This window comes from Anneissia japonica, unplaced genomic scaffold (assembly GCF_011630105.1).
Source record: "Anneissia japonica isolate Jap-2015-1 unplaced genomic scaffold, ASM1163010v1 scaffold2756_len2360902_cov194, whole genome shotgun sequence".
Classification (NCBI taxonomy): domain Eukaryota; kingdom Metazoa; phylum Echinodermata; class Crinoidea; order Comatulida; family Comatulidae; genus Anneissia; species Anneissia japonica.
In genome coordinates this window covers 395,806-418,087 of record NW_022719050.1, presented here as the reverse complement: position 1 = coordinate 418,087, position 22,282 = coordinate 395,806, and the positions used below count along the sequence as shown (strand labels likewise).

The window sequence follows — 22,282 nt, the reverse complement described above, 5'->3', positions numbered from 1 at the left end:
TGGCCGCCATAATGACCTCGGATGAGGTGGTTCCTACCAAAAATTGAATGCTATGACCATAAGGAGCATGTAAAAAAAAAATGGTGCTTTTGTCCGGAACGTCCACATTAAGTCCAAATATGGCCCTAAGCTGCCGTACTAAATATTTTCACAAGGAATGCGATTGTGGAATTCATAAATCTCTCAGTACGACATCTGGAAGGATCCAATTCACTGTTACCACTGCTCCTTAGGGATCTTGTATGCCTCTTGCACTTATATGATGGTAACATTTTTCTAAATCTGGTGGAGTCCAGAAGGCTCTTAATCAAATTTGAGAAGGTTTTCTTTGCGGGTCTTTAGAGAAGGCAGACCTACAATTTTCAAGCGCATTGCTAACTTCATACATACCAACACACTTGGTTCCGTCAAGAGTCAGCAAGAATCCTGCGGGACACATACACTGGAAATGTCCTTCCGTGTTGCGACAAATACCATCATAACAAATTCCTGGAATCAGGTCGCATTCGTTTTGATCTGTAACCACAAATTGCATATTTATATTGAATTTAGGTTAAACCGCGATGGTGGTGATGATGATGATGATGATGACGATAATTATAATATTAAAATAATAATAAATATAATAATAGAAATAAAAATAATAATATACTGTACAGGTCCAGGATAGTTTGATGATTCTTAATGTTTTTAATTTATTTTAAATGTTTTTACAAGCTTTAGTGTTGTGTTTTCTTTAAATTATTTAAAATTGTTCATTTTAATTATTTATTCATATTTTAACTTTTTAACTACTTTATATATCTTTTTTTAATTGTACATTGTTTTTTTATATATTATGCCATGACCAAATGAATTTACTTCAAGATAATACGGTACATTTGAATTAAAAAAGGTGGAGCTACTGATTAGGTACATATTTCAGTAAGGACAGTGTTTATTTTGACAAAGGGTAGGTACAGCCTGGGGAAGGGTAATGCCATTTATTAATTAACTGCAAAAGATTTGAGAAAATCATGTAATCTATTAACTGTGGTGAATACATGTACTGTACAGCAAGCAAGTACCCTTGAAAAAAAAACTTACTAAAAAACCTTCACATACTGAGCTGTTCTATTATTTTGTAGGGGTGTTTTGATGAAGTGAAAATAATACATATGTCAGTATTTATTCTGTAATTATGAAAATTCACTGCTTAACTTACCAACACATTCAAAGCCATTACTTGCAAGTATATATCCAGGGTCACATATGCAGCGGAAGGATCCAAAAATGTTCTCGCATCGTCCATTGACACAGATGCCAGGCTGCTCAACACATTCATTACGGTCTAAATGATTGTTGAAAAGAAAAACAAAATTATAGTAATATCCGATACAAAAATATTTAATAATCTTGTTAATGAATTTGATTTATTCACTTAAATTTTTTCAACATTGAAATAAAAATAATTACCTTCACAGTTTCGTTGGTCAGGACTAACTCTGAAACCTATTTGGCATTGGCACACAAAACTGCCAGGAGTATTTGTACAGAAACCATTGTTGCACACAACTCCCAGTTCCAAACACTCATTTACATCTACAAAGAAACAAAAGTTATAAATAGCTCTGGTTGGTGCTGATTTTGCTAATATGATATCCATATTTGGTGATAAAGGTTATTCCATGGAACTGAATGAAATTTATATAATAACATAAATGTTGTATTTACCAATGCAGTCTTTATTGTGACTTTGTCTGAAACCAACAAAACAATTGCAAATAAACGAGCCAAATTCATTGATACATGTTCCATTAATTCCACAAGCCCCCAGTGAACATTCATCAGTATCTGTCAAAACAAAAACCAATTTGCATATTCATGAAAGACAAAATTTGCATATGCATGAAGAGACAATTTACATATTGTTGAGAGAAATTTTTTATATTGATGATTCAATTACTGCAATACCAAAATAGAGGCATTCTAAATCACGCTTATTGTATTATCTATGTTTATGGATAAGAAACTTATAATTTTATGTATTTATAAAAATTTGCTATATAAACACATAGATTACAAAATAATTTGAAAATTTTAATAATTTTACAATAATTAAAGAAGAATTACACCTGCACTATATATATACTGTCTCACTTACCAACGCAATCCTTTCCATCCGATGTTGGTGAGAAGCCTTGATGACACAGACATTCAAAAGAGCCTACCGTGTTGGAGCACGCACCGTTAAGGCATTCATTCGGGTTGATAGCACACTCATCCTTGTCTAGAAAGAAATGTACAATTTACAGATTCAAAATATATCCCTTAGGTCCTAAACTAATTAAAAATAATGTCTTATACTGATTTAGCAATGCTGACAAGGAAACCAGTCAAAAACAAACATTTTATTTAAACGACAGCCTTTATATAGTGGATAAGTTTGCCTTTAGTATTACATGAACCTTGTTAATAATATTTTTATGTGTATTACCAAAGTGAAGAATTTTCTGGAAAACAATGCAAAACTCCTAGCACGGTTAATAACATGTAGACATACAGCTGCAAAATACTTTAATTTAAGAATAGATATTGCCATCTGCTACAAATAAAAAGCACTTGAGGCAAGAAGGAATTAATTTGGGATCTTTGCTAGCCCTGAATTTGCATTTACACTTTTTTTATTTAAAACCTTTCCTACTTTGAGGTGATCAACTGGATGTAAGACTATGAATTAAACTCATGAGGAAGCCCTTTCTAAATTTGGTTGGCCAAATGTATGCATACTGACCAATACAGCTCCTCTCGTCAGCTAGCTCGAAGCCAACCGGACACGCACATTCATATTCTCCAGGAGTGTTCACACATTCAGCATTGCCACGGCAACGGTGTGTGTTTTCCAGACATTCATCGATGTCTGACAAATAAAAAAAAAACAACAATTATTATGCAATATTTTTGTAGATTGATTATGATATTTAATGTAATAATGAATCAATCAAAAAATGAAGATAAAATAAAATTGTATATTTATCTTACCTCTACATTTGAGGGCCATGTCATCATACCTGTAGCCGATGAAACAATCGCACCTGAATCCCATCATATTATTGACGGGAATACAGTTGCCATTCTCACAGATATCTCCAATCATCTTGCACACTGCAAACAATACAATAACAACAATAATATTAATAATAATAATAAGGCCAAATATAAAAAATTATTGCGTTGGCCACGTCCGACCGACCCAAAATGTATGAAACAACAAGAAATACAATGAAAAATATTTTTTACTGAGCTGGAATAGGCCATTCACACTAGACGGTAGGCGATGGGACAGTGTTATGTAATCCTTTTGCTCTTCAATATAGATTGTTGTATTTTTGTGTATTTTCTAAGTTTTAGGCATAAACACATTATTGGTGTAAAAAAAAAAAAATTTTCCTACCGACCTACCCATTTTATGGATTTTCCCAAAACGTGGCCAACCAAGAACTTTTTTTTTTATATTTGCCTAATGGTGATAAAGACGTTTATAAAGATGATAATAATTTTAAAAAATTATTTGATTTTATACAATTTCCCTTCACAATTGATTATCAAGTAGCATAAATTGAATTTTCAAGAAATAAGTACATCAGGAATAGAAGACACCCTAGCCGGGTCCAATTAGTATCATGCTAGGATCTGGACCATTAATCAAATGTATAGGGGGTTCTCTATAAATAAATCTACAGGTAACACGGCTACGGCAAAGTGATCAAGAAATGCGGAAAGTACTGGCTTGCTGATATGCATTCATATACAGTGCACTGCACTGGAAAAGATGAAACTATGGCATATGTCAGTTCATATAGATAGGTATTCAAGGAATATAAGTTTGGAAAAAAAGATTAGAAAATCAAAGTTAAATTATATGTATCTTACTTTGCATTGGATCCATAGGCTCAGTACCACAGAGTTGGGCATAAGGTTCAGAGCCATAAGAAGGGCAGGATTCACAGTCCAGGCCCCATCCAACAGCTCCAACACTGGTACAGCAACAAGTCATCTTGGTGAGCACTGAATCCAGTGGGTTAGTGCAATGATTGGTGGAGTTCTTTGTCCTGAAGCAAAAGCGTTCACGGACATCTGCAATACAAAAATTAGTAATCATTCACTAATTTATAGAACTTCCAGATGCCACTAAACTTTTGGTGAAGAATTGGAATATGTAAATATAATCTATAAAATGTATCACAGAATGTGATATTGACGGATATCATTCACGAGGTTGTCCACATAAGTTATGGCAGAATGTTGTGAGAGAGGACCTCTGCAGATTAAACCTCAATCCACAAGCTGCCACTGTTCGCGCCCCTGGTCTCGCAGGATACACTCACCTTACAGCTAACTGAACAGCCTTTCAAAAATCTAACCCTCACACATGGGGGGAAAACAGACTTTAAAATATAATGATGATGAAAATGTAGTGGTTACGTTAACAGCAGGTATTACTTCTTACCTAAACAGTAGGCGTTGCCCTTATCATTGAACTGCAACTCATATTCAAATGGGCAGCTACATGTGTAATTGCCAATGTTGTTTCTACAGAAGCCTGGCGAGCAAGCATTTGGGTACTCTACACACTCGTTGATGTCTGTTGGTAAAGAAATTCATTCATTCAACATTTTTGTATGTTCAAAATTAAAATTTTCAGCATTAAAATCACTTGAAGCTGTCAAATCAAGTTAAACCTTACCAAAAATAAGCATTGAGTCTGTTACATGCATCTTTAATGAATAAATAAATTTAAACAATTATATATAATAATAACAGTGCTTGAATAGGAACATGTAATAATCATATCAAGCATAGCTCATCAACAAAATGTTCCTTTATTTTAGTTGTATGAAAAAAGTGTCTCTGGTGGGATTTGAATCTGCAAATTAATTTTTTTTTTAAATAAATAAATATATTTATACACATAAAAAAATAAACAGTAGTAGTAAAACATTTTTTTAAAAACCAAAAATAAATAAACACACAAAAATGCATTCTTCTGCCTTTTGGCCTGAGTTATTACCAACACAGCAAAACAAATTTCTATGTTCTCCTGAGCAATGACAACAAATTTGATTGAGATTGAGAAAATAATTACTATGAATTTTGAAAAATGAAATCGATTTACTCGCACTACCACAAATTGAATCTCTATTATACATAAATTTCTGCTATGAAATATGTTAATTACCTCTGCATATTTTCATTTGCTCGTCATAGCGGAGACCACTAGGGCAATCACATCGATAACTTCCAAAAGTATTAACGCATTTACCCCCCTCGCAAATGTCTCCTAGCTCGACACATTCATCAATGTCACCAACAACATCCGTAAACTTGCTTGGACGGAATCCTGGGCCACCAGGACAAAGTAGATTATAGTCAGCTAAAACAAAGATAAATCAGAATAGAAGTACTGTATTTACATGATGCAAGATAAAAATGTCTTCAAGGGAGTCTAAGTATTTTTCAAACATTAATTAAAATAATAATAATTCATAAAACGCCAATATCACTAAACCAAAGTAAAAATCAAAAGCGTTTTGGATGTTTGGATGATAAAAAGGTGTTTTGAGTTCGGTCTAAAAAAATAGCAACTGAGGGCGATTCGGTAATGTGTTTAGGGGGAGAGTTCCGAAGACTGGCAGCTGAAAATATAAGTGATAAGAAAAGTTGCTACTTCAGACGGCAATATTTTGACCGAAATGGTTACTTTACATGTTTTAATACACAATTCAGCAGTGATTTTGGTAGTCTATGAGTGAGATACAAATAGTGCTTCAATTTACCTTTTTACCATTGAAAAATACATAGAACCACAGTGCATTTAATGAATACACATTACTCAACTGCCCTCATCCATATTAATAGTTAGTAGCCTAATTACAATAGTACAGACAACCTGCACATACAACAAACATGATTTAAAATTCTAAAATTTGTGTATGTTGCATGTATAGGACGACCACCCTTTTATCGATCATGATTTTAATATCTTAAGCCTCGTCTGATATGCAAGATTATAAAAATAGACTTTTTTGTTGGTTTTCCCACATAATTTTGAACAATCAAATTATATTAAATTTATCTGAATTGAATCATAGAACAGAATGGCTTACTTGTGTTGACCTTTGGGCAAGGTTCACACGGATCTCCCCAGGCTTTGCCGATGGAGCAGCAGCAAGATGCCCGGGCAGCGCTGACGTCTAGTAGGCCATAGCACTGCGAGTCAGCAGTGTCCCCACGTCCATCTTCACTATACATGGCATAACATTTACCAATACGTAGATCTGATGTCAAAAACATATGAAGTCGTTAATAGTTCAAACATATTCAAAATGTTATCATTTACATTTAATATTTACTTACTTCAATCAATCTTTATAGGATGACCCTAGGCTGATATTCAGGGGCACTTTTTATATTTATAGTACCAGCATGGTATTAATACTAGACTCATAATAATAAAACAAATTTTAAATAGTTTGTTTTAAATTATTTGTAATTTTTAGGTTGGCTACTATCATCAAGTAGACAGCAATGTCTCTGTAATGGCCATTTTTAATGATAATCATTGCGACTGATTGAAATATTTATTTAGCATTGAAATTATACAAATTTATACTAATAAAAACATAAAATATATATTAAAATGTAAGGTAAAAAAAAATTGCCTGGATAATACATTAAGCCTAGTGTTACAAATAAACACAAGAATTACTTCCACTGAGGTCCAGTGATAATAACACCAAAAGATAATATGAATTTCATTGGAATTTGACTGTGGATTTGTAATAGGCATGTATAAGATGGTCTAGGCTTACCAACGCATGCAGTGTTTGACAAAGTTAGACTGAAGAATGGTGGGCAATCGCACTGGAAGCTTCCCCATGTGTTAATGCAAATCCCACTCTGGCAGAGGTTAAGATCTCGACACTCATCAATATCTGAGTCAGAAAATAAAACTCAATATTTATAATTCAATATATAAATTAGAGATATAGAAATCATAATCAATAATAACATACAGTATGTCAAGGTAGTTGAACTTCATACAGTGCTTGTACATGCTAAATGACATGTGGAATAGTTTTGTAGCTTGTTTAAAGAATGACTTGACCCCTAACTGGTAAACTGTCCCCAAAGGGACTGTCTATATCACTATACCAGATATATATTTCTACTCATCTTGAATGATATATTGGGTTCTTTAAATTTCCCACCATACAATTTACAATCTTTAGACTTGTAATTGCGCCACCTGTACAACTGCCTCCCTGATAGATGGATACTAAGAAGTACTCACCTGGCCAACCCCAATAAATGGATACTAAGATGCAATTACCTTTACAATTGCCACTCTGATAGATGAATACTATTAAGTACTCACCTGTACACTTATCACCCTGATAGATGGATACTAAGAAGTACCCACCTGTGTAATTGCCACCCAGATATATATACTGTAGATACTATAACGTACTCACATGATATACTTACCTGTACAATTGCCACCTGTTTGATCCTTCTCAAAGCCATCGAAGCACTCACATCTGAACATACCTGGCACATTGACACACTGGCCATATGTACAGATTTCAGGAAAATCTGTACATTCATTAATATCTGTGGAGTACAACAATAACACAATGTTAACTTATTAAATTTGTCTTTCTTCTATGTAAATCTTTAAATACACATGGCGCATTGGGTCGGACTGTTCCATTTTTTTCAAAGGGGTGTTCCATTTTGGGAACAATGGCAATTAGTCAGTTATCCAGGTAGTAGTCACGAAATAGACACTTTCATCAAGTTACTATATATTCAAAACATTTTGAGTATAAATACTCACTTTAACACATTGGTTTACAATAACCTATCAGTAAAATTGTACATAAATTAATACATATACATCTAACTGTCTGTTCTTATGTGGAGTGTCTATCTCTCAGTCTACAATACTGGTACAGTAACACTAGTTGCTGTCAAATCATTTAAATATTAACCTTAAGAATATAACGTATTGGAATACCTTCACATCGATCCCTTGCAACTGATACAAAGAACCCAGTTTCACAATCACATTCATAAGCACCTGGAGTGTTCAAACACTGACCGTTGCTACAAAGATTCAGGTTACGGCTACACTCATCGATATCTGTTAACAAACAAATTATTCTTGTAAAATAACATCAATTAAAAGTGTGCATTAGTTAACACCTGGGTAAGGGATAGCCCTTGCGCAACCCAGGCAGCTTGCGATAAAATGCCACTCTTCGTGGTTCTGTATTTTTGGCAAATACATCACCTAGAGACAATCCCATGCCTTACCAAAGAGTGCATGCATTCTTGCACATAGACCAAATTTCGGACCAGTGGATTAAACCTCTATTCCAATAGATGGTAACATGTATTCACAGGAAAAGTAGCATCATGGAATAAGTGACTTAAAATATCGAAGGTTTAGTACAAAAGTACCACAAGAAATAAACAACTCATGCAAAAACTTAAGTTGGCTTTAATATAAAGGAAAGGAGACAGAGGATGCTGGCTTAAAATTGGAATGGACAATTCCATTATTTTGAAGGTATGTTTAGCTATTGGTTCACCCAGGTGTTCATTCACAAAATACAGTGAATGTATGATTTGGTTTACCTTGACATGAACGCCCGTCTCCTGTGAATCCTGCCTGACATCGGCATTGGTAAGTACCAGGCATGTTGACACACAATGCATTCAGGTGACATTCATCTATCTGTCGGTCACATTCATCAATATCTAAACAAATAAACAATAGCTTTATTCACAACATGCACTAAAAGAGTATCAGATTGTGTGGTGGTATAAACATAGTACACTGTGTGTCTATTAGAGATATTTTTAATATGTAAGATCAGGAAGAATAATATTTTCAAAAAAAACAGGTTGGCAAAACACATGGTTGTTTAACAACTTGCATATTTTGCTTATGTGTTCTCATTATTCAGGTAAATCAAGTTGGTTAGGTGGGAGGATATTTTCCAGCGTTTCATTATATTTTTATACAAAGGTCATAACTTTCTGTGACAATTTAAAATTTTATTACAGGCTTTAAATTGATCTGTAAATGACACTTACCAACACAGCTGATACCATTGCCTTCAAAGCCTGGTTTACAACTACACATGAATGTGCCCTTGGTGTTAATGCATTCTGAGTTCATGGCACAGTTGTGTACTCCCATTTCACACTCATTCATATCTGAAAACCATAAAGACCATACAGTAAAACCTCAAATGGTCTTCTTTTCGAGGCTAATTTTGCAAACTATAGAGGGGGCTTTAATTTGAGATGGGCTTCTTCTCGAGATTAAGGCCATTGGGCTTAAATTCAAGGTTTTACGGTATTATTAATAGAAATGTCCAATAAAAGCTTATTTCCAACAGTTTCTAATATATATCAAGTAAGACATCAGGAAATAATAACCAGATTTCAGTAGAAATATCGACCTGCTGCACTCTACAGCAATATAAAGAGGTTAGTTACTGTAGTTGTTCTATTTTTGTTGTAGGGGTGTACAATTAGTTGGATATTCAGGTAGGTATTCACAAAAACACTCTAATCTTCATAATTGACCACAGTTACTTTTTAAATATAAACTACACCTGTAGTTTTATGTAAAGATTTTACAGTAACTGTAGTTAAGATTTTTTTGTTTACTAATGGGCTTATTCGACTGGTACATTTCGTTGAGTACGAATTTTCGTTGAGTATTATTTTCATTCGATTGGTTCGTAAAATAGACATCGTTGACAACGAAAATTAATGTAACCAGAATGCGTTAATCAGCGTTAAATTATGCATGTGACCAAAAAAAAATATGGCCGATTGGTCAGTTCATTTGCATTAATATAATTTAGATTAAATTTCAGAAAATAAAAATTGTAATATCTACCCAAATTGAAGTAAAAAAATAATTGTAGGCTAACAGAATTCAAAAACTGGATGAAAATATTTTTTACGAAAAACCATATTGCCACAATCTGAAGCAGCCTTGATTCCGTAGCTTGTATCGCAGTAACTATGCAGCCATTTTGTTTAGTCGAGTATTTACCAGCTTTCTATTCAACTGGGCGTCTTCGTTAAGTAGGATGTTACCACTGCGCAGGTGGCCGTGGTTTAACAAAGAATGACCAGTCGAATACGGCCATTGCTTACCTTAGTGATGCTTATCGTAGTGATATAAAGAGGCTTTGAGTTTATACTCTTGGAGACTACCACCTCTCAATGTTTCCATGTGTCAGTCACAGGAAACTGGAAAATTAGGTATGACTGAGTATGACATTAAACTGCACATGCTCTGGCTACTGGCAACCATGACTGCCAACCCCATTTATTAGTCTAACTGACCACTAAGTGAAAAGGTAGATGGTCACCCATGCAAGAAAAATAATAGCTCTGAACAAATGACGAATGAGGTTTTCAAAAGTCAACGGCTATCCATGCTTAATTTTGAGTAGGGATGTGTAGGGATAGTTGTTAACTTTTTACACCTAGCATATAGTATGTTCTCTATAAGAGTAAAACTTAAAAACTTTTTACTGTTAATATCATTGTATGATTATCTAATGTGGGTAATGGCCTTATTGTTGGACTCACCTATGCATCCCACACGCCCAGGTTTCACTGAATACCCCAATTCGCAATGACACATGTACGACCCCCTTGTATTCTCACAACGGCCATCCAAGCAAATAGTTGGATTAAGATCGCACTCATTAATGTCCAGGCAGTTCTTATGATCACCGGATGCTCGGAACCCAGTGAAGCAGATACAGCTGTAGGAGCCTTGAATATTTGTACAAGTGCCACCTCCGCAGATGTCCATATCTTCTATGCATTCATCCACATCTTTAAGTATTAAACATCAAAATTATACTTACATTTATAATTAATAATAAAAATTCTTAATTACCAATCAAATGAATGTAAATTATGTGAATAAAACTAAATAATTTTATTTGTATTTTTCAGTTTTGTTATAGATTTACTTATTTATTTATTTATTTATTCAGGTATAAACATCAACCACAACAACAGCCAATGGCTGAAAATGTTTGTTTAAAATCCACAAAAAACACAACAAATATAAACTGTATAGAAAAATAGGTAGGTATAAAAAAATACATATCAAAATATCAAAACATTCAATTAATTACATTAAAATTGTTACAAATTAATATCAAATTATAAAAATATATATAAAAATACACCGTATCTTAAATTCAATTAATTCTTATTAAAAAATACTTATAATTAAATACAGGATTAAAATGAATAAAAAGAAAAGGAGTTGATCATGTTATAGGCAGTTTTGTATCTAGCATTTCATTTTTCGCAATTAAATCAAATGTTTACTTTCATACTAAGAATATATTTTAAAAACATTTTGACAGGCAAACAGTTTAAATGCATATTTAGAGTTGATCAGTTTAAAATCTTATTGAAAAGTGGACAGTTTACAAGCATTTACAAGTGGTCAATGTAAATACATGACAGTTGGACAAATTAAAATCGTATTTTCAGGTGGTTAGATTAAAATCAAATTCACATGTGGAAAGTTGAAATTTAAGTATATTGACTTGTTAAAAGCACATTTACAGACCATTAAAAAGCATTTTAAAAAGTAAACAGTTTAAAAGAACATTAACAGGTAGATAGTTAAAAGCGAAATAATTTGAAACATTGACAGGTAAATGCATATTTACAAGTGAAATGGCATATTAACAGGTCTACTGTATAAAAACATTATTATATATATTAAATGTGTAAGAAATTATAATCCTTTAATGAAACGTAAGGATGTCTGCTCGTACTTCCTGAGTAAACAAATAGGCAGGTCTTTCAAACTATAGTCCTTGATAATGGACCCAAACGAACGCAAATTGATGAAAAACACAACACACTTTAAGAAAAGAACTAAATGACAGACAGTGTAAAAGCATATTTTAAGGTGGACAAAATTTTACCTATGCAAGTTACTCCGTCAGGCAAGAGGATATATCCTGGCTTGCACTCACACACAAAGCTTCCCATCATGTTCTTACATGTATGATCACATCCACCATTGTTCATGTCACATTCATACATATCTGAAATAAAAATAAACATGTGACACTTTAACAAAAATAACAAGAATATTAATAACAATACATCCCATCGAAATAAAACGTCAGTCCAAACTACTACTTGGGAACCGAATTCGCTAGCGGCCTAGCAGTTACGACACCAGGCTAGTAAGCTGGAAGTCATAGCTTTGATTCCCTGCCAAATCACTTCCACAAACTTTTTCGCAAGCATGTGGAAAAATACTGAATATTTAATACAATAACATGTCAGGTAGTGCAAAAAATTCCTAATAACAATAAAGTTTTTAATATTTTACTCAAGATATTGTCATATCATAAATATTTACTGTGTTGTGAAGTGAAAAAAAAAATTACCCTGACAGGCCTTGAAGTTGGCTGTAGGTTTGAATCCAGGATTACACAGGCAGCGGTAGCTTCCAAGAATATTATGACATCGTCCATTGGTACAGATACCATGCGTTGTTGTGCATTCATCAATATCTAATAGATATAAATAATAATATTAGGCTTACTAGCCTTATATTGCAAATATTCTTCAGGCCTCCAAAAAAATTAATACAAATAACCGTCATTATAATCTTTAAGTCAGTAATAATTATTACTTAATTATTTGTCATTGGAACGAACAACTATGGGACATATACCAAGCTACTTGATGGAGTATTCTAATATGTTGCAGCTAGTAATTAGCGCATTGGTAATCAAATCTATTAGGTATTAGGTATATTGCCAAGTCTGAAGTGGCATAGAAATCGGTTGGAGGGACAAAGTGAATTTTTGATATAAAACTGAGGGACACACCTAAACTTGAATGTTGCCAGTGTACTTCCAAATACCTTCATGAACTGCCTTTATACCATATATGCTCATTACTAATATTAATTTTTGCAGATGATCGGTGTTGGATTGTAAAAAAACAAGGAGTTTTCTAGCCAAAGATGGTTGGGGGGGGCCGTTCATATAGGATTGAATTTATTTTTGCAGGCCGCAACATAATCACCTTCAGGTCGTATCTGGCACGCAGGCCGCACTTTGCCCACCTGTGCCCTTAGTAAAGAGATATGGTGGTTTTGCCAATGAATCTATCACCACTCTGTGTGAGTGTTTGACAATGCAACACCATCCGCTGATTGTCATTGGCAATCTTAGCAGATACTTATTGAAAATGATCCCTTGAAAAACCTCATTGTATAGCCAGCCTCCAAGGAATTCCATTGTAAAGCTTGGTTTGCATACAATCGCTACACAATCGCTACACAGTCGCTACAATGTTTCCACTGCAAACCTTGCACTGAGTAGCTGTACCAGACACAATTGGGAATTCAAATGACCAAATCGGCATCACCAAAGGAGTCAGCGATAGGGTGTGGCGATTTTAATGGAAACCAAGCTTTAGGCAACGAAGTGAGTGCCTGACTTTATTCCTGTTTCATTTTTAAAAGCAGTTAAAAAAAAATACTAAATAACTAAACATAGAACCTTTGCAAGCCTGTCCGTCTGATGTTAACTGCTGCCCCTGAGGACAGATACATTCAAAGCTTCCCATCAAGTTGTTACATGTACCTCCAGAACACATGTCATAGTTCACCACACATTCATCAATATCTGCAAGGAAGACGAACAATTGGATAAAATGTACAAGGTACAAATTGTACGTTAAGTATGCGAGGCAGCAACTAAATCAAAACAATAATAATAACATGTGAGATTTGTATAATGCATAATACAGAGGTCTCTATAATTTATTTTTAATGATTTTGTACCTTTATGTTGACATTTTAATTTCAATAACTATTATATAGCCTCGAATCGCAGAGTACATTGGTACAAATAGTGGAAACGAATACATTATCACTAGTAACCATGCGGTTGTAAAAGCTAAAAACAGAAAATCGTAAGTTTTCAGTGAACGATGGTATGTTAATTGTTTACAAACATACTGCTAGCGCTACAGTGACGTGGTAGTCTGAGTAACATCCTAAAGGAATTGTTGTAGCATACATTCAGACGCTTGAAAGTAGCCTTACTGTAATTGGCCCAAATAGCTAAGCAATATATATATATAATACAATATGCCTTAAATAAAGAACACTTCACGGTTTCAGAACATTTGGAAAACTTTCTGCATAAGATATTCCCTCTAACACATAGCGCTCTACACTGTTGTTGGATATCTTTTTCATCATTTAAATTGGAAGTAATCATGCAGCCAAGATATTTAACACTTTCAAGAAAACGTAGAAGCATTTTACCGAATCGAATGTGCGGACCATTCATTTATAATATATATGTAATTTGCATTAAATATTATAATATATAAAAGAAAAATATGTATAAATGGTTAGGATCACATTTAGAAGAGCTGCAGGAGCTATGCATGTAAGTTTGTTCGGTTAAAGTAAGCTTTGATCACTAGGCCTAACCAGAACTTACACCTTGCAGATTTAAAATTTTAGAATTTTTATTCATGATGTATATTTACAAAAGAATCATAAAACAGGTTCACATGAAGAAGTGCAATGTTTTGGGAGCTGACGTACCCACGCACATTTGATCCATCATCACACCCTCAAAACCTTCGAAGCAATCGCAGATGAAAGCACCTGGACGGTTAATGCAGGTTCCATTGCCGCACACATTGCCCATCAGTGTACACTCGTTGATGTCTGATATTGAAGATAAAAATTGAAAACAAAATTTTTTTTTTTCTTACGTTATTTTCCTTTGTGAAAATCTTACATTTTTTACCTAAATAATAAAATAATAATATCGTTCAATACTTTGCATTAAAAAATGCCTTTCATATTTCTTAGTCATGATATATCATATATTAATTAAATAGTTCACAATTACGATACTATTACTAAATTTATCCAGTTTTCATGTACTTTACCTAGTTTCATAACAATCTGACTTTACCAAAGTTCCTTATGATTCCTGATGATGACATAATTAATGTCGAAATATTGAATCCCACACATGATGGTGTGCATTTCGATACTTGGAGCATGTATTATACTCTCTTACCAAAGTTAAGTAAAATACCTTGATAGATCAAACAACCTACCAGATCATTAAATTTTCATGGCTATTTTTAATAAAGTGATACCTAGAAAGGACACTGAGACTACAGGCGAAAATAATGGAAACAAAATATTTGCAGTTCTTACCGAAGCAGGAGTAGTCATATTCATCTAATGCATAGCCTTGGTCACATTCACAGTAAAATGAGCCGATGGAGTTCTCACAAATTCCATCAGCGCACATTCCTTCAAACACACTACATTCATTGATATCTACATAAAATAATAAATAATTAAAGTAATAAAAACATTAGAAGTTTCCAATAAATATATTATCACATTCAAATATCTATTGCTTAGTAGTCTATTGGTGTACCAAGCTTGTGAAGCTCTGTCCAGATTACTGTATGCCCATATATAGTCATGATGTGCCTATATATGGTCATGATGTGCCTATATATGTCATGATGTGATATTATCATGACCATATTTAGGCACATCACATGTTTTTTTCAAATACAATTTGGTATTCTGTACAGGGCTTTATGGTCAGTGAGAAGACGTTTAATTGCTGAGCTAAGATGATGGTTGGGGATATGGAGGTTGAGAATTTCAAATAAAGGTGCTGAAGAAATTAAAAATCGATATAACATAGATTTTAAAGAATATCTGTTATTGAATAGGAAGCTTTTTTAGGACAGACGCAATATACGATTGCACCTTGGAGTAAGGGGTCGTTCAATTTCACAAGCATACGCTAGGATGGAGGGGTAGACAAATTTTTACTTTTACATATTCATAAAAATGTTGATTCAAGACAACATTCAATATGTATAATAATGATAAAATTATATGTAACCATGGATATAATATTAATTTTTAAGCAACCAAGTACATAATAACAATAGAGAATGGTTTTGCAAAAATCAACATTTTTTTTACATTTTCAGAGGGGAGGGGAAAGTACGGAAAAAGAGTACTGTTTGTACACTTGTGAAAATGATAAGGGAGCATAAACAAGTAGCACATGACACCTACTTAGATCATTCAGGAAAAATACATTACCAACAATAACAACAGATCCATCCATGAGGTCTGACCGTATTCTGGTATCGCCAAAACCACTGCCCTTCGGACATAGGAGATCATAGTCAGCTAAGTAGAAAATAAATTATTTTATTTAAAAATCATGAAATTCATTAGAACACTTCTCTAAATAGGCATAGTTTACATTGATCAATTTAATTTTCTTAATTTTTAATTTCATTCACATATCAATATCAATACGACTTTATTTCCAATTCCAGCAACAGATATTACAATATATGAAAAATTCGTTAAAATAGAAAACACCAGAAAGGTAAGAACAGAACAGGTGAATAAGCACCTCTACAAAATAATTAATAAAATAAAAATAATCATCATATTGTAAATAACATAGTAAGGGCGTAAGAGTCATGACCAGTCAACAGCGTAATTCACTAGCAAACTTCAGTGGAAACGAACAGAAAATTGAGTGTCAGCAAAAAAGTAACCTTAATTTCATAAAAAGTAATGAATGGCTCACCTGTTCCTGGAACGGGACATGGGGTACATGCCGATAGGCTGCCCCAGGCAGCCCCAATAGAGCAACAACAAACAGAATTACGGTAAAGACCATCGATGTGTTGCAAACACTGTCCTTCTACATAGTCCAAGTAACATTCATAGCTCCTAAGATCTGTATTTGGAAAAAAAAAAAAAAAACGCAAAATTACACAAATCAGCAGTTATGTTGTGGTACACTCTGAGTGAGACGTACCAGGATATAACAGTTGCCAATGTTTCTTAAACTCAAACATTCCTACAGAATAATAGAACCATCCACCCCGCAACACGCTATGTATGCATGCTACCACCATATGCGCATTCTCATTCCCCATGCACACATGTGATAGTTAGAGTGGATATACTGTGTATGGCACACTGGGATAGACAATTCCATTATTTTGTAGGGTGTACTAGTTAAAGAAAGTTTAAATGAATTGATTAATCCATTTAGTTATATATTTGTCATCCTGGGTTTATTGTCATCAGTAAACAATGATGAAGTAATAGAAATACTTACCTATACAGTTTCTTCCACCGGTATCAAGTGATAGTCCTTCAGAACATATACATCTGAACGATCCTATACTGTTCTCACATTCTCCATTTGTACAGGCCATCATATCAAGCTCACACTCATTAATATCTAGTAATGTTAACACACAATAACTATGTGAGGTAGGTATCAGTAACCTTTATAACGAACATAAATGAAATTTAATTACAAAAAAAAATTATCCCAGTGAAAACCTATGCCATGTAAAACTCTATTCACCAGGTCACCCAAGACTTTCACTCTTATCCGCATCTATGCCTTCCATTATGTGTATGAATGTAACAAAACAAATACTTCACGATTTGATTTGATTTACACTTAAAAGGTTTGTGAAAAATACTATGATTACTAATACATGTGATATGACATTATGTTCAGAAAATGTTATACAATAGCATGGTCACAACATAAGACAGACACAACAAACATGCTAATACTACTACAGTAGCGATTTCTCTCAGATCTCTGATGCACAAGGCATGTCCAGCTCAGGTCTGGCATTCATCGATAACTAGTTAAAAACAAGATCTAGATAGAAATCATAAATCAGTATATATCTGACAATGATGCATTAAATCAAATAGGTTTGAATTTATTGGAAAGAAAATTGGGTTTTAATGTATGCCATAACTTTTTATTTCTCTATATTTACTCCATAAGTAATTGTTTTCTGCACTGCATTGTCCTGATTAAAGATTATAAACACATGTCTGTACAATGTTTTATGTCTTTTCACTATTTTAATGTCAAAAATATATCTAATTAAATAAAAAGAAAAACAAAATGTTCTAATTTATTTTGCAATAAGTTTCATTTTGGAACATACCAATACATTTGCCATTCTCATATATGAACCCACGTTGACATTGTTGGACCTGTTCTGCTGGACAAGGTTCACACGGACTGCCCCATGCACGACCGAAGCTAGAGCAACATTCATCACGACGCATTACTCCCATTATATTTTCCTCGCAACGTCCATCTCTGATCTGGGTCCAGCAAGTACCAAGACGACGATCTACAAGAAAGTTTTATATTATTCATAAAATTAATAGCTCTCTGAATTCGCTTAACTTATGCTAACATGAGAGCAGCTTGGCTCAGTCAGCTAAATTGGTGGTGGCCACTGTGTGCATGCTGAACCACTGAGATCACTTGATCCCTGGTTCAATTCCCACCACTGATCTCCTTATGTTTCAGCTGGAATGCTGAATGCAATTTACGATAGTGCACCATTTTTCAGATGAGACATTTAAGCTGTTGGTCCTGTGTGCATTATGCCCCATGTGCACCTTAAAGAATTCCAGTACACTCTTTGGAAAAGAATAGGGTATTGTCTTCCGGTGTGCTGTCCAATCACCACCAGAAGGACCCCACTGGAAATAAGTCTTCTTCAGACATTCGTGGGTTATCCTTGGTGTTTACACCGAAAAAATCCATCCACCCATCCATCACTTCTATTTAGGAATAACACCAATTAGAATGCACCATCAAATTTTACAAAGTTACTGAATCATCAAAAGATGACTGTGACAAGCAGTGTTTAGACCAAAAATTGCAATTTCAACTACATTAACAAATGCTGAGTGTCCCTGTATAAAGTTGAAAGTCTTACCCAAGCATGCTATACCAGCTTCATCAAGTTCAAGTCCTGGTAGACGGCATTCGCATCGCGAGCTACCAGCAGTGTTCACGCAAATGGCGTTGACACATGGGTTGTTTTCTTCGCATTCATTGATATCTAAGTACAATGCATATAAACATAAATACAGTTTATTTTAAACATAATAACTTCATTTTAATTAATTAATTAAATATCATTATCCTATTTATTTCTGTAAATTATTTCAGCTTTTATTCAATCTTTAATTCATATTAATTCATATTTTATTGTTTATTAAGTTGTACTCTCCTCTGGCTTCCTGTCTTTAAACGCAATATGTTTAAAATACTTTTATTAATTTTTAAAGCAGTCAATTTAAGCTCCCCCTCCCCCCAATACCTTGCTAAATTACTTCTTCTCGTTACCTTCATTCCTCCTCCCAAAAACTTTTCTCTGTTCCATCATTCAATACTAAAACTTACGCCTTGAGCACCTTTACATCCGCTGCTGCTTGTCTCTGGAATAATTTACCTCTTTTAAAAAGATCACCTACTTCTATCTCTGCCTTTAAATCTTCTCTCAAAACTCATCTTGTTAACATCTAGCTCTAGCATACACTGCGTCTTTGATCATTGTTCTTCGGAACTGGCGCATTTGTATTACTAATATTATTAAATTTTTTTATCTTGAATTAAAGCCTGATGTTAGCAATGGGGCATCATTGGTCAGTGAATGACACAGGTTTATTAGCTACACTATATGTACAATCCTATATAAATACATAACTTTACACAGTATGTAACTGTATGTACAATTGTGTCTTGTGTTTATATGATGTGTCCAAAGTTACTTCTATAATATATACACTATAGATTAATAAAAATGTGTATAAAAATTCATACATACCGATACAAATAACACTAGCACTGTCAAACTTGTAACCAGCGGGACATTCGCAGACATAGCTACCAGGAGTGTTACGGCAAATGCCGCGCTCACAAAGCAGGCGATTCTCTGCACACTCATCAATATCTGAAAACAAACAAATTGCAAAAATTATAACATGTTTTCTCTTTCACTTCTACAAGCAAGTATGCTTGCAAATTAATCAATTAATGTTCAAGTGGTGAGAAAAAACCACACAAACAATTATAAAACATGTCAATTTTTTTTAATCATATATTTAAAGGTAAATTTTGTAAAGCATATTTCAGTTATATCTACTAAATAACAGATTTAATCAACAATCACTATTTTTTTTTTTAAAGAATGCATTTTATCTGTTCATAATTGAAACTATTCCTGGAGACTGTCCTGTCTTCCTGATTTCTACACTACTACTTTATATCCTCACAAATAAAATATATTTAACTTCTGTTTTGCATGCTTAATTATTGTTATAGGTTGTTCATCAATATTTACTTAGCTCAAATCGCGAGCATGTCCCAAGTTATTGTCCTGTTTTGTTACAGGTGCAGTAAAATCAAATTAACACACGCTAAGTTATCTATATTACTAATTTCCTGAAAAATTTAAACAATTAATTATTCTTTATGAGAAAGGAGGTTGGAGATCGGGCAAACTGTTCCCACCCCCTATTGGGGGTCTCTGCGTCATTACTTAATTTCTAAGCTCCCTGTGGCTTTAGTGTGTCTTCATAAAAACAGCCAAATACACACAAACAAATTGCCACAGAAAGATAATTTCCTAGCCTAATTACATGTTTTTTTAACATTTGTGTCAATCAAGTCTATTTATAAAAATATCTGAAGCATATTTGCAACTGTTACTGTTTTTAACAAGAATTTAATATGTATTGACATTGTTCCTTAACACTTTTTGTTTGATAACGATGTAAATTGCTGATTCCTATGCTCTAAAATTACATTAATATTGATGATAAGCATGAAGTGAAAATTTTAATAATGTAAGCTTTTTGAGAAAATATAGTGTCTGAACAAATACTGTAAAACAGATTGAATAATATTATAGGATTGAACTAATAAACCTATCTCTGGAAAGATATACAGTATATATTACAGACTCAAGCAACATAAGGCTTTCCTGATGATGACATAATTGATGTCGAAATATTGAATCCCGACACAATGGCGTGCATTTCAATACTTGGAGTATGTATTATACTATCTTATAAGGCTTTCTATCACCAGAATAAGAGCCCTAACATTACTTCTATATATAGTATCGATGGCCTTATAGTAACAGTAATTAATATCAATAGAAATATAAATTTAAGTGTTTTATTTAGTAGTTTCCAACAAACAGGATATAAATATACTATTTTATATAAGAGGCTCAGCTAACGGAATTGAGTAGTTACAACAACAGATAAAAATTCTGGACATAACTTCAAATATATTGTAAAATGTAAATGGATATAAATAATTTGAATATAACTAATTATAATTACGGTATTTCAATGTAGTTTTATCCTCAATAAAATGAATATTATCTTGTAGTTTTACTTGCAAAAACTTGTACAGTTAAAACTACCAGATTTTTTCTTGATCATGTACCCAATGTACAATGCATAATATACAACACAAACCTCTGCAATACATTTCTCAACTAGTAATTGTTTTCTGCAACATGCTCTAGGTCTTTGAGATCAATGAACAATAGGTAATTCTGACAATAATTTAATAACATCAAAAAGTCTGAAGATGCAAGTCAGTCACCACTCTGCACTCAACTTAATGTCATCAGCAGTAAACCTTAAACATTTGGTATAGCTTTAGTAAAAAATATGAAGCTCTAGTGTTGCTTTTTTGATAAAAATTGTATTTACATCCAATACTAAGTAGCTTTCCGAAGAATGAAATGATGCATTATAAACCAAGTTATGAAATTTAAGGATTGGGTGTCAAAGGAATTGAACTCAGGACCCTGACATTAGAAGGCAACCATTTTAACCACTAAGGTACACAGCTCCACTACCTATATGTTCATGTACTTTCTTGTATTCATTTTTTTAAACTTTGGCACTCTATGTATATATTTTTTGTTTTAGTCATCTACCAAAACAATTCAATTTTCTGTATTTTTATATGGACAAATAAAATTACTTGAATCTTGAATATGTAACTTAATAATTTTAAAATGAATATTATAAAAATATAAACAAATACCTTGACATATCCTGCCAAAAGTGTCTATTTGATATCCATCATTACATCTACATTGATACATTCCTTGCCCATCTTCGCAGACACCATGAAGACACATATTGCCAAATAGCATACACTCATTCACATCTAAATACAAATATAAAAGTGATCATAATAATAATAATGATGACAACAACAATAAATATATGATAATGATGATTTAAAATACC

At 33.3% G+C, this 22,282-nt stretch overlaps 1 protein-coding gene across 1 annotated transcript in view; it reads right to left on the bottom strand.

Annotated features, from left to right (window-relative positions):
* The window catches only part of LOC117110796 (fibrillin-2-like), a gene marked incomplete in the record, with an annotated part of 84,494 nt that overhangs the window by 11,175 nt on the left and 51,037 nt on the right, over positions 1 to 22,282 (bottom strand). Inside the window, 28 exon segments of the mRNA XM_033253616.1 lie at positions 1,205 to 1,330; positions 1,456 to 1,581; positions 1,714 to 1,833; positions 2,144 to 2,269; positions 2,774 to 2,899; positions 3,022 to 3,144; positions 3,913 to 4,116; positions 4,490 to 4,624; positions 5,219 to 5,413; positions 6,147 to 6,317; positions 6,852 to 6,974; positions 7,528 to 7,653; positions 8,060 to 8,185; positions 8,683 to 8,805; positions 9,145 to 9,267; positions 10,666 to 10,917; positions 12,036 to 12,158; positions 12,510 to 12,635; positions 13,635 to 13,760; positions 14,696 to 14,821; positions 15,326 to 15,451; positions 16,244 to 16,333; positions 16,746 to 16,898; positions 17,286 to 17,411; positions 18,148 to 18,339; positions 18,937 to 19,062; positions 19,831 to 19,956; positions 22,074 to 22,199. Of these exon segments, the coding sequence (XP_033109507.1) occupies positions 1,205 to 1,330; positions 1,456 to 1,581; positions 1,714 to 1,833; positions 2,144 to 2,269; positions 2,774 to 2,899; positions 3,022 to 3,144; positions 3,913 to 4,116; positions 4,490 to 4,624; positions 5,219 to 5,413; positions 6,147 to 6,317; positions 6,852 to 6,974; positions 7,528 to 7,653; positions 8,060 to 8,185; positions 8,683 to 8,805; positions 9,145 to 9,267; positions 10,666 to 10,917; positions 12,036 to 12,158; positions 12,510 to 12,635; positions 13,635 to 13,760; positions 14,696 to 14,821; positions 15,326 to 15,451; positions 16,244 to 16,333; positions 16,746 to 16,898; positions 17,286 to 17,411; positions 18,148 to 18,339; positions 18,937 to 19,062; positions 19,831 to 19,956; positions 22,074 to 22,199 (3,891 nt within the window).